This window comes from Nanorana parkeri, unplaced genomic scaffold, assembly GCF_000935625.1.
Source record: "Nanorana parkeri isolate BGI_ZX_2015 unplaced genomic scaffold, ASM93562v1 scaffold814, whole genome shotgun sequence".
Taxonomy (NCBI): Eukaryota; Metazoa; Chordata; class Amphibia; order Anura; family Dicroglossidae; genus Nanorana; species Nanorana parkeri.
In genome coordinates, this window is record NW_017307082.1 from 659,253 (window position 1) to 673,464 (window position 14,212).

Below are 14,212 nucleotides of genomic sequence, written 5' to 3' on the forward strand. Positions count from 1 at the left end.
ACACCATTCCCCTCTCAAATACGTTTCTGGTGTGAAGAGAATAGGTTCCCCTTCCTGAATCTCACAATGCAGTTGTTGGTACTTCTTCAACATGACTGTTCCTATTACCAGAGCTCAGGGTTACTTTAACTCTGAAAACATCAGTAAGCCATCTCTCATAATTTTGGTAAAATGAAATATATCTAAGTCAGCCTTGTTGGAGATTGTAGATGTGACCAGACAGTATTGGGAGTTAGAGATTGTCCTTTTCCCTACTGACTTTGGGGATAAGGTAGGTAGGTAGGTAGCCTTGCTTCAGTCTAGTTACTGTAGAAGGAACAGGTGACCCTACTCCAGGGTCAAGAGGTGTTCTACTGCATATCATTTAACAGATCATCTCACCTGCTGGGCACATTGTTTAAAATCACTTTATTACATACTTTTCCCGTCATTTGTTTGACCATGTTCCCCCATTCTCCCTTCCCTTCTCCCAGTCCCTGCATTTATATATTCCTCTTATTGTTTTTCCTTTCTCTTCTCTATGGGTAAAAGAAGAACTTCAGGATCATATATTATATTTCTAAATATTAATTAACGTTGGAACATTTTCAGTGCCATTTGGTGCATCCTAATGGAATAATGCCATATTCCATTTTCTCTGGCCAAGCCTTTGTGTAGATGGACATCTCCTATCTATGCTTTATAATGCTTTAGGGCTGCAACAACTAATCGACATAATCGATTATAATCGATTATTGAAAAAGTTGTCAACTTTTTCAATAATCGATTAATCGGCTTCCGATCAGTTGGCCCTGTTCACAGCTCCACACGCTGTGCGCCGCACCTCCTCCCCACCTCACGCTCGCCGCTGCCAGACCCGCCCGCATCCACGCTCTTCACGCCGCACCTCCTCCCCGCCTCACACTCACCGCCCGCCCACATCCACGATCGGCACAGGGACGCGGGGAGATGTAGTAAGGAGGAGCAGGGGTGGGGGGATGACAGCCGCCGATAGACAGGCCCGATCTCAGAAGCAAGTTGCTGGAAGACTGCTCAGGTAAGCCTGCACTCCTCCCCCACATGGTGCTCTATAATGTATTGCTGGGATTTGTATTCCTCTATAGCTGATGGTACATTGTGCTGTATATTATACAGAGGAATACAAATCCCAGCAATGCATTATACACTGTATGTATAATGTATTGCTGTGATTTGTTGTACTCCTCTATAGCTGGTGATATTCTGCATAGCGCTGTATAGAGGACTACAAAACCCAGCAATAGTACATTATACAGCGCAATGCATCGTACCAGCAGCTATAATGTACTATTGCTGGGATTTGTTGTATTCCTCTATAGCTGGCGGTATTCTGCATTGCGCTGTATAATGTGCTTTTGCTGGGATTTGTAGTCCTCTATAGCCGGTGCCATTCTGCATTGATTGCTGTATAATTTTACACTTTCCATTTCACTATATTGCACACCACACTATCTTTTTTTCTTTTTTACTTCCACCGCTCCAAGCTTGCTCCTGTGATGGACTACAACCTCAATACAAACTAGTAGTCCTATCACTGGAGCCATTTTTTAAACTTTATTTTACTGTTTATCCGATTAACCGATTAATCGAACTTAATAATCGGCTAACTAATCGATTTTGAAAATAATCGTTAGCTGCAGCTCTATAATGCTTTAAAGCTGTAAATAAAAAATGAGAGAAACATCTCTCTACAGCTTATTCATACTAATCGTTCTCATACTTCCTATATACTAGCTATCGGAACGCCCTTGCATAAAATTTAACAGAGTTCTTGTATATGTTATACTGGCAGAGTGTTATGATATGTATATGTTGAAATATGTCACACTGAATATTTTCACATGCTGAGTTCTATTATATGAGGAACCTTTAAAGCTTAACGCCAGACATACTGTATATGTAAACTGTTTTACATGCCAAAGGATTTGTAATTGTGTCTTTAAGCAAATCTTTAAAGTCCTGCACTCCAAAGCTGGTGACAGGTGCCACCCCTATTTCAGCCCATTCGGCTTTTCTCTGCCTGAATCAGCATCATCACAGAAAGGTTGACTTTTACTGACAGACAGATGGATAAATAAAGACAGACATACATAGCTATATACACAGGCTGACTGATATTTATGTACAATTTCATTACATTATTAGATGGACTCAATGGCATTAGCAGGCAGATATCAATGGGTAGAACAGCTCTGATAGACTCAGAATTAGATGAATAGACAGACTGAGGGATATTATTACAGCTTTGGGAGGTGGAGGTATTGTTATGGTATGTTGGACCATTTTTTGTGGTGCAGGTGATGGTGGTGGATATTATTTCTCTCTCAATATGATTATGGTGCTGAGAGATATTCTTATGGTGAGGTTGGTGGTAAAAATGTTATAACACTGGTGAAGGGGATATTATTATGGTCCTAGGGGTACATCCCTAACCTTGCCTTGGCACAGGTACAATGTTTCAGCTAGAAAACCTTGTCACTTTCATTGGAGAAATCTGCCTCCAGTCCTGAATTTGCTCTAATAGGCACGATCCCATGGTATCTGTTATTGGGTCTATGTGCTTCTCTTAAACTGGCCATACAAGTTATAATCTGATCGTACTATCACCTTCAGATCTCCCAGAAATATGTAGTGCAGGTACTTTAAGCCAGAATGAGCCAGGCACCTAGATATTTCATAAAGAGGTCAGCAGTAGAAGCCTACAAATTCTGTCAGTGCAGGGTCCCTATAAAATACGTCGGCAGTAAAAATAAATGTAAAAAATAGACGATACAGGTTTAATGAATGTACTAAAGGAAATAAAACTAACAAAGCTCAAATTGAATTGGTCCTCTAATAATGTAATGAATACCATCATGTGCCGTTTGCATGCTTTTCTCGGAAATGTTTTTATGATAAGAGGTGCAGGTGACACTTGGTTTTCTGCATGTTTCTAACTGTGGCTGTGTAATCTCTGTGAACAGATGTGGAATTAGCAGCTTCTACAGAATAGCTGTCGTGAATCTGGACACAGCATTGTAAGCTTTTTACACAGCTGGCTCACGGGTTTATGTTCGGCAAAATTGAATTTTGTCTACCTACTGTGATAATATAAGTTGAAGAAGCCGGGTGGAAAATTGTCAGGTGAACAGTGACTGCATCCAGTCAGAAGAAGTCACTGTTCAGAATTCAAAGAAGTGTAGGTGCCAACTATCCGAATACAATAGCCAGCAGGGGATTCCTCCAACCACAATGTCAGCATGGATGGGGAATTACGATATTTCTCTCATTGAGCCACCAGGCTGAATGAGAGAGATCTCACCATGTATGGTATGGGTAACGTTCACCTGCCACAAACACTTTAAACTGAGCCCATGAAGAAAAGTACATACCTTAATTGATGTTTACCTTCTATAAAACTGCATGTCAGAGTGACCAGTAGATGCCGAAATAAACAGCTGAACTCATATGAAAAGCCTTACGTTTTCTGTAAAAGCTTGTTTCTGCCCCCACCATACTTCCTAACCTCCTTATTGGTATCTGAGGCCACCCATCACATTGATGAACCAACAGAGTTGGGTCAAAGGACTTAGAGTATGTTACCTAGGCAGATAATGTGCAGCAGGCACCTAAAAGAGGAACTGCACCCTTATCTTAAAAATCGCAACAATGACACCTTTAGAAATGTTTAGTAATGACATTTAACAAACAGGTAATTGCCGACTTTTTAGTCTTTGCACTCCGTATTTTTCTTTTCCTCCTACTTCTTCTCATGGAGGCCATTTTTGCTAAGGGCAGATTAATCCATCTCCCTTTATTTCCTGGAACTCTGGCACATGTGACTAGGGCATGTGACCATGCACATCACCTCAGGGGTGGAAAAATGACTTTCCCTGAGATTTCACGATACTTTGCAGTTTACAAATGAGATTTCCCAGAAAAACGCACTGCGATGTAACCTTCCCAGGATGCATGTCTTAGTAATGGGCTTCATCATTCATGCTTAAGAGGACTAGGAAGTGGAAAAACTGTATTTGTAGGTAAAATACAATTATGTTAATTTAAATAATGAATGTAGGATGATTTCATATCAGTATGCAGAGCTGTATACTAATGTGAATTTTAGTGAAAGGGGGTAAAAGACCACTCCGGGCTATTTTTTTTTGTACCAAAAAAAAGGTACTGTACTTTTTTTTGTAAATCCAGTATGTCCCCTTGGATGTTAAAAAGCTCTGGCTGCAATGCTCATCTTTAATCCAGAGTTGTCCCCCACAGTACCTGCTTTTCACCACCAGATGTCCTCAATTTTCCAGGTTAAATGACACTGAGCCTTACTCAACCCAGAGGACCGAGGAATGACTGTGAATGCAGGGCGTTTGAGAACTTCTAAGCTTGTACAGGAACGAATGGCACCGCTTTCAACTTTTGCATTAGTTACTATTTATCACAGTATAAAATGACTTTAAAATGGGCCACAATTCTGGAAAATAGTTAGCTACTTTTCCATCTGCATAGACCGCAACAGGGGTCTTTGTGAGCCAAAGACAAGAACTAAACTATTTCTATGCTATTTTGAATTCAGCCATTGGCTTGTTCTGCAGGCAGGGCGCATGATGTCATATGACACTGCACGCGTTGGGCGCCACCATCTTGGTGTATATCTAGGTATACACCAAGATGGCGGCGCCCATATTGGCGTGTGACGTCACCTGACGCCACGAATGCATGGCGTCATGTGACGTCATGCTCCCCGCCTCCAAGATGGTGGCACGTATTTGCAGAACGCACCAGTGGCCAACATGGCCGTCGCGCATTCTCAAACAAATTATTATGTGCCCAAATAAATTTTTCGTATATTCGGGCAAATAGTAATTCATTTATTTAACATGTAGTCTAGGTTTTGTATTCTGTTTTTTATTTTTACTTTTCTAGATACACTTACTTGAAAGGGATCGGCATGACAACCTGACACTTTATTTTGATAGAGTCTGTTTTAATTTGACATTTATTGTTTACCACTTGTTTGTCTTCTGTTGTTTTATTTATTAAGAATACTCTTAGTGAGTATCATGTTATAACAAGGTGTTTGCAAGGGGGATATAAACATGTCAGATTTCCTATACATTTGATTAGAGTAAGTAAATAACATCTGGTTCAGGAGGTTGGATAATAAGTAGTTTAATATGAAACACAGGGCAGCCATCACGGGGGGTATGGTCGATACTCATGTAAGGGGCCCCGGCAGCCTGGGGGGCCCACCCGGGTCCCTTACATGACTATCGGCCGACGGTGAAGGGCAAGGAGGCGGAGGCCTGGCCCTAGCAGCGCAGGGCCCCAGCATTGCCGCTCCAGCGGCTTTAAGACAAGCTAGGGCCCCATCAGCGACGCTGCTCGCCTGATGTCAGACTGGCCGGAAGTGATGTCATATTAGTGACGTGACGTCACTTCTGGCCGGTCCGGCAGCAGACGAGGCCATGTGTGCAGGTAAGAAGAGCTAGGAAGGAAAGGAGGGGAGGGATGCAGCCCTGACCAGCCCACCTGAGACCCCTTCAGAGCCTGCCATAGACAGTCTCAGATGGGCTGTGCAGCATCAATGGTGGGCTCTGAAGGGTGACTCTCAGGTGGGTCCTGTGTCCAGCGCGTCACTAAGCCCTGCGTCCAGCGCATCACTAAGCCCTGCGTCCAGCGGCGCGGTGGGGGGGCCCGGCCTAAAGCCGTGTAAGGGGCCCCAAAATTTCTGATGGCTGCCCTGATGAAACAGCTTAACAATTGTTGTTCTTAACTTACACAGGTACCTTAGTGTTTAGAAGCATGTAGCATAGCATTAGATATGACTACATAAACGGCAACCAGGAACAAAACTCAATAATCATTTTACAGGTCAGAGGAGAAGGGTAGAGAAAATGGTGCAATAGGGGTGCTTAAGCCATTTTCCCTGGAGGAATGAAGGAACGGTATTGATTGTTTTTCAGTGCAAACATTCATTCATGAGAGCATTGTAGATTGGTCATTCTAACTTCAGATTGTTTTTTTTAAATGTAACTTTAATTACATTAGTTTCTCAGGCTAAAAAAGACACTTTCCCTTAGAGTTCATGTAATCATTTCTAATGTGTGTTTTTAAGGAATGTCTGTCTAACAGAATGTACAACTCATTGTGTAATAATATATGTTTGTTTCCACAGTTCTTTGCCTGATAGCATATCATTTCTTTATACTTCTGTTTGTCTGGTCCTACTGGAAGACAATCTTCACATTGCCAATGAATCCTTCGAAAGAGGTAAATTCATTTTTAAAGATTGTGGAGATGTTGATAAAGAGAAAACATGTTGTTTATATCATTAGTGATACACAATGCTAGGGGGCTGATCTATAACGCGTTCACCCAGTGTATTGCTGAGCAAACGACATTTGCAATGCATTACTGCCACTAGATGGAGCTGACAGGTGGGCGAGGAATTATGGGACATGTAGTCCTAAAGCAACATTTAATAACAATTGCACAGTGCGTGCTCCCCGACCGGAAGTTCAGGTTGCTGTGCGGCAGAGAAGAACATGGGCTAGATATTTTTCACATGACGAATGTGTTTATGGGCAAAGTGTAAGTGTTTTTGGGTAGGATAAAAGTGTTTTGTACGGCAAAATGGAAGATATTTATTGAAAAGTTAGTTAAATGGAGCTAGTGCAGGGGTAGTTACTGCAGAGGGGGGCAACTCCAGCTGAGCTTTAACTACAAATCCCAAACAGCCTCTTCCTGTGGGAGTCATGCCTGTAACTGTCAGTCTTGCAATGCCTCGTGGGACTTGTAGTTTCACAATAGCTGGAGGACCGGAGTTGCCCACCCTTAAACTAGCAGTAAAACATCAGTTAACACCGAGGGTTTAATATCATTTTAAGGCCACATTTACGAACATGCATCTCTGAGAACAGGTCAGCAGGGGTAATTGCTACTGAAGTGGTGCTTATGAAAGAGAAAACTCCATATCAGATAAACTGCTGTCTTTCTGGGGGGTGCTTTGGCCATAAATTAAAAATATTTTTTACTGTTAGTAAATATATAATTGCAAACTTTATGACAATATAGGTCCACTTTAATATTGTACTTTGATTACAAATGTAGCATTTCCTCCCAGAAGCACATTGAGATTCTTAGTGACATCCTCTGGAAGATGGTGGTGTTGTAGGAACCAAACTGTATTCATTAGGAAAAGTATTCTTTCACGCTTTGTATTGTTGTCATGTCGTTTGATTAATGCAGTGGATTTGTACTGCAGCGCAGAGCGTTGGCTCCTCTAATGTAGAAGAGATTCTGTAGCTGGCATTGTTTGTAGAAATCCTTTACCCCCCTCCTTGTATGTGTTCTGTGTAAGCTCTTCTTTCCAGAGGCAATGTATTCAATATTTGTTCGCTTTGATGTAACAAGAAGAGATTGCTCAGCTGTTTCATTGGTAAATAACAAACTATATGCATGGGCAGCAGAGTGGCGTAGTGGTTAGCCCTTCTGGCTTGCAGCACTGGGGGTCCCTGGTTCAAATCTGCAAGGAGTTTGCATGTTCTCCCTGTGCTTGTGTGGGTTTTCTCCCGGTACTCCAGTTTCCTCCCACACTCCAAAAACATGCTGGAAGGTTAATTGGCTCCTCTCTAAGTTGGCCCTGTATGTATGTGAGATAGGGACCTTAGATTGTAAGCTCCTTGAGGGTAGGGACTGATGTGAATGTGCAACTATGTAAAGGCACTATATAAATACCTGTAATAAAAAATAAATATTCCATCTATTTGATATCTGGTTGTATGTGTCACAGCACAAAATTGACAGAAGCGCCTATTTATACAGGTGAAACTCGAATAATTAGAATATCGTGCAAAAGTAATGGCAGTAAGTGCTGCAAAAGGGGCCCAAACCAAGTACTGAGTACATATGCATGCTTGTACTTTTCAGAGGTCCGATATTGTTCTATGTACAATCCTTGTTTTATTGATTGCATGTAATAATCTACTTTTTTGAGGTTGTGGATTTGGGGTTCTTGGGGTTTTCATGAGCTGTAAGCCATAATCATCACAATTATGACAAATCACAGCTTGAACTATCTTGCTTTGCATGTAATGAGTCTATCTCATATATTAGTTTCACCTTTTAAGTTGCATTAGTGAAATAAATGAACTTTGCACGATATTTTAAGTATTCGAGTTTCACCTGTACGTTAGCCTAAAAAAGCGAATAATATTCAAAATAGCTGAATATGAATGAATAGGGTTTGACCACAGAACAGGGGCGTCCTGAGGCTGGGTGACACCCGGAGCGGTGTCCGAGTGTCGCCACGCGTGTGCGCGATGACGTCATTGCGCACGTGCGCCAGTATTCTGATACCTGCTGGCGGCCATCTTGGTGAGAGGAGAGAGAGGAGGAGACAGTCATCCGGCGGGATAAGGTATGCCGCCGGGTCCCCTCTTCTCTCCTGATACTGTCGGGCGTTCGGTCCATGACCGAGCGCCCGACTTTTCAGAGGGGGGTGACACCAAAATGACTTACAATGGTGTCACCCGTGTGCGGGGCCGCACCCCCCCTTGTGACGCCACTGCCACAGAATATCATTATCCTATAGGACAGTACAGTATTATGCCTGGAATATGTCCAGTTATAATGATTTAAATATTGTTATCCGACAAGAAGCCTGAGCATAAGTTAATCTTTTTTTCCCAAGGGAACTTCAGTTTGGTTATGTGATCATTATCAATATGGCAGCTCCTGTACTATGACACAAGGGCATGTCACCCTTATTAGGGCCATTCACATCCCTGTGCTTTAGTGGGGTGCATTTTCAAAAAATCTGCTTGCAAAAATCACATGTGAAATACTCACATAACTTAAAAAAAAGCACCACATCAGATTAAAACTAAGGGATGTTAATAGGCCCTTATACTTTTTTTTAGCCTTCCTTAAATACATTTTACAAACTCTTGCAGTGGGGCTACGTGTGGGGCTACGTTTTTGCCTAGTTAGAAAAAAAAGTTGAACTCACCCGATCCTCAGAGCCGGCAGCGCTCCCTCCAGCCTCTCTCCTCCTCCACTGCAGCGATGATATGTCCCTCGCCATACTCTGTATTTTAAGTGATGACTTCAGGATTCCTAGACCACTGCAGCGGAGTCGGAGAGACACTCCAGATAGTAGCCAACTGGCTTGGAGGATCAGGTGAGTATAACTTTTTTTTAACCTAGAAAAGAGGAAAGAAGACAAACACCAAAACACCAAGAATACACATTAGACAATATTTGATTATTCTAGAGTTGAAGAGTTGAGTTTATAAATAAATCCATAACTGCATGAATGTGTGTCTTTGATATCTGCTTGGAGTACAGTCTTTAATAAAGCATTAACCTAACACTTGAATATTTGAGTTACATAACATAAACTCACATGGGTGAGTTTTTGTTGTTTCTTTGTTTTTAGCTCATGATGGTTTTCCCTTCATAGTAAGTAAATATCACATTGATGTAGAATTATTTCTCTGTTTGAACCCTGGAACATTTCTTTTTTTCATCTCTGCAGTAGACAACTCATAGGAACTGAATGTTGATGCCAAGCAAAGGGTAGTAGAACCTGTGTGATAATTGAACTGACCTTTTCATACAGAGTACTACACTTAGTAATTTCAGATGCTTGTGCACTAAAACCTTAAAGTATTGAATGAATATAATGTGTTACTTTAGAATTTTAAAATGAAGTAGTACTAAAGCCTAGGTGTTTTTTTGTATCTTACTATTCTCTGCATTATGGTAAGAAATGCCCAGTACCTTTGCATGTTCCCCTGTCCCTAAACACTTACCTATCGTCACTTTGTCACCTCCGCTGGGTCTGTGAAGATGTCCACCATTCCTTGAACTTCCTGGTTGTGGGGAAGGGTACTAAGGGCAGTGGAGCGATAGCCTCCTATTGTTGCTAGGAAAGTAGTGGAGGGAGCGGGGGCATGGTTATGCGCTGGTCACTGACGTGAATGGGCATGCATGGGTGTCTTTAGCAGCCGGATAGCTGTAGGAGACACCCGCATACAAGGATCAGCGGCTTGGGGACCAGCTGTTGCAGGATGAGAAAAAACATTTTTTAACAAGAAGAATGTTTGACCAATGTAAATGTGGACCTCCTCATCTTAAAAAAAAGGGTTTAATATCACTTTATTGCGTGGTAATGAAAATACTGCATAAATTACGCCACTGATGTTCATATGTGACTACTACATATGTGACTACTATTCACTTGCTTGTCCTAATCAGAGTTTGTCTCCACTTACACAGATGAGGATTTACCTTTTTAGTGCTAGTGCCACAATCTAGTTATTTATTAAGTGGACTGCACCATGACCAGGTCGGGATGTGTCTGAGTCTTACCTTTTCTAGCAGATTGTGCTCAGAATATATTGTATATAACAACCTATACAGGTAAAACAGAAGATGATATGGGATGAATACAGTACAATGGGGGGGGGGGGGGGGGTTTTTTTAAGAGTGGGAAAAAGAGACATACATCATTGAAGGTGGGTGATAGCATCAAAAGATGGACGGATTGGTGGTGGTTGGTAGGACCAAGCAGTCACAGCCTCAGCCTGTATCCTATTTTGGTTCTGGTAGATCTATTGTAAAAATCATTACAGAATTTTAGAACATAGTGAGCAATACAGTGACTGTTAAAGCCCAACGCCATTCAGGACCCGTTTAAGTCAGGGAGGGATAAAAATCCTATCATATTTAAAATTCTAACTGTGTTCCTATAGAGGAGCTTTCCCTCACTTCCTGTTTTACACCCATCACCAGTGCAATAAAATCTGAAGCATTAACAAGTAGACGGTGGAGAGGTTCTAAGCCTAGAAAAAAGTTTGTATTGCTGTCTGTTTTTCCATTTGGGGGAATTCCCCTCATTTCTGTGGTGTCTGACACCTGTCAAATTGGAAAAACTTGAGGAAAAATCCATGACATCGAAACACACAAAGCAATAAAAAACTGCCCTAAACAAAGGGCCCCCCAGATGCACTTGTGGTAATGCGCTGAAAATGTACTTCTACTATGTACAGTACTACGGGGGAAATCATCTGGCACAATGCTTACATGCTTCTCTCTGCCTGTGCAGTAAACACAGTACACAGGCAGAGCCAGGCAAAGCTTCTTTCTCTGCCTGTATGCCCAGACAAACCCAGAGTTAACAGCCGTCAGTTACAGCACTCCTGCTGTGTCTGGTACAGACATGGTTAAAAAAAATGGAGCAGATCGCTCCTAATTAACAAAGGGCCTTGCACCTCCTTTTGTTTATCAGGAGCAGGATCTGCTCTGTTTTCTCAGTTCAGTTTTGCTAATTCCACCATACATGCTTTGTGTAGCAGTGCCATTCATTTGGATCGGCATGCTATCACCTGTATACAGTGAATCGCTTGCCATACATAGTGACAACAATGTGTACAATACGGTAGTGCAGCACATAATGTGGCCCTAAAATGGTTTGGATGAAGTTGGCCTTAGTGCATCCATGAACCACTCTTTTAGTAGCTTTGCAGAACTGCAGACGATATAAACTTTTCAGGTATGTCAGATGTACGATATGAGGCTAAAGTGTAGATGACCTTGTGAGCAGGTGTAGACAGAGCTGGCTTCAGTGCTGCACATTGTTTTCCAGTCTTTTAGCATTGCTGCTATTACACTCTACATTTTTGTGAATTGAATAAATAACACAGAAGGGCATGTTTACCCTACAAAGTGAATGCTGTCTAGAGCGTTGCTGGTTGTAGTGCGAGTCTATCTTTCCCTTCTTGAATTAAATAGATGTCGAGTAATGCTCAGGCAGCATTAAATATTTACTCTGCCTGCTAAATGGAAATCAGATGCCAGAAACAGAAACCGCTTAGCTTCCAAATCTTCACTTTCTGCTGTGTGTATCTGCCAAAGGGAAAACTAATATTGTCAGCCATGTGCCATACTGCATTAAACAAATTACTGGCGTGATTGATTATTTGTGGGCTAAAGTTCTCCACATATTAAGTAAATGAAAGGCATTTAATGCATGTTTCTTGCGTATGGATTCTTATAATCATCTTGATGTTGATCGGACTTGCCTTTAGTGCCAAGGGTTGAAATCTGACCTTCTTCTGCTTATATTATTAAGCATAGTGATGGAGCGGAGTTGTTGAATGTCAGGCTCTGGGCATCTGACCTACAAGAGTTTCTCAGCGTACTCTTGTCACTAAGCAACCATTTTAGAGCCTTGGCTTGATTTGTTAAGCATAGCAATTAATTCCAAGATACAGGGTACAGATACAGGGTATCGATAGTACTCCAAGGTACAAATTTCATATCTTTGCTAAAATCAATAACCAAGTTCACTGAACTTTACAAATGATTGGCTCTTCCACAAGACATATTGGTTACACATGGTCTAGATTCTAAAACAGTCTCCATGACTAAAGACGTCCACAGAGCCAAAGAAATCATTTGACACATGCTCAACACAGACAGAGAGGAATGGATGCAGACCAGCTTATTACAGAAACATGACATCCCACTGCCACTGGTTGAATTGCTGCTGCTTTGAGCTGTCATAGGATGGAGTAGAGTTGACCAATAAAGAATACAAAATAACCCCAACACACTCAAAGTTAAATTTGCAATCATCAGAGACAATCGGTGCCATCATTACCACAGTACTGCTACTTCAGTCTATAGCTGTTATATGAGTGGTGGTGAAATATTTTTGTACTTTGGGGCACTGGAAATCCTATCCATCCCCCAACAATGGCTGCTAATTTGAAGATACAGTATATGTGTGCTTCCTAACTCTTCACTAGCCAGTTTACTTGGCTGGAGTTCTTCTTTATATTTTGTTCCAGGTCCTTTATTGGCAAATTATGCCCAAACCTCGGCTTCATCATAGACCTAGAGTTAACATGGACAGTCAAGAAAAATATCAAGAACCTTTGACATATACAGCGTTTTTTTTCCTGTCTAGTTATCCTATCAAAAGAAATTCCTTGTAAGCCTCCTCCCAGTCTGAACTGGATGCAGATGTCATGTGGATTTGCTTACATGGATAAAGCTAAAGCACTGTTACAGTTATTAAGAAATAAACTTTTTATGGTTTGTGTGAATATTAATAATGTATTTTTTGCAAAGCTACTTTAATATGAATTGGTATACTGATATTCTTTCAATGGTGATTTCTATATCGCACCAGAATTTAATTAAGTGCCAAGAGGAATATAGAAAAGGAAATGCTTTGGGTTTTGAGGAAAGGGCAGAAAGAAAGAATCGCTGCCATCACTGTAGTCGTGCATTTCCCCAGTTGAGCCCCTTCAATAATCCATAGCTTGCTTCAATAGACAGGAATTCGGGAAGGCCTTTTCTGATGTTGGGCCTGCTACATGTGTCTGTAGGAGATTACAGTATAGTATAAATACAAGGCAATCTTAACTGGTAGTACCCTTGATGGTTTCATTACAACTTTCAAAGAAAGAAAAAGTAAAGGTTTAAAGGTAAACTTGATTTGTGTTAATATGTAAGTGCACTTTCACCATGGAATAGCAGGAAGACTTGCAGCCTCTGGATGACTGAAAATAAATGAAGCAGCCTGGTCTGCAGCCTCCTATTGCTGTCAGAACATACATGGGAAGTGCTGCTTGTTCAACCGTGTTTAGAGCAGTTCTCCTATTTCGAAAACGAGACATATAATGGTCTGAAATTGCCTGTTCACAGCTGAGCACAATGTAACTACAGTCCTGGGAGACTGCAGGCCCAGCTGCATCAAACAGCATTATATCTTCTGTAAAGGCAACCTAACACATTTTTTTCAGAGACTGCAGTGTAAATGATGAATGTCTTTTAATAAAGTATGCCTTTCCTTTAACTCTGAATTTTACAGATATTTTTATTTGCTGTATTTTAGTTTCATCTGTCATATGCTGACAAAGAGCTTATAGAACGAGAACCCAGAGGGGAATCTCAGCAAGATGTTCTCAGAAGACTAGCCAAGAACCTTCCAGTCTACACCAGGACAATGTCAGGGGGTATATATTACTATGTGGGGAAGGGTACTAAGGGCAGTGGAGCGATAGCCTCCTATTGTTGCTAGGAAAGTAGTGGAGGGCGCGGGGGCATGGTTATGCGCTGGTCACTGACGTGAATGGGCATGCATGGGTGTCTTTAGCAGCCGGATAGCTGTAGGAGACACCCGACTAAATGA

At 41.5% G+C, this 14,212-nt stretch overlaps 1 protein-coding gene across 1 annotated transcript in view; it reads left to right on the forward strand.

Annotated features, from left to right (window-relative positions):
* The window catches only part of ZDHHC2 (zinc finger DHHC-type containing 2), a 75,136-nt gene that overhangs the window by 23,634 nt on the left and 37,290 nt on the right, over nucleotides 1-14,212 (forward strand). The window contains exons 3-4 of the mRNA XM_018565120.1: nucleotides 6,182-6,276; nucleotides 13,916-14,036. Of these exons, the coding sequence (XP_018420622.1) occupies nucleotides 6,182-6,276; nucleotides 13,916-14,036 (216 nt within the window). The remainder of the gene's footprint in view (nucleotides 1-6,181; nucleotides 6,277-13,915; nucleotides 14,037-14,212) is intronic.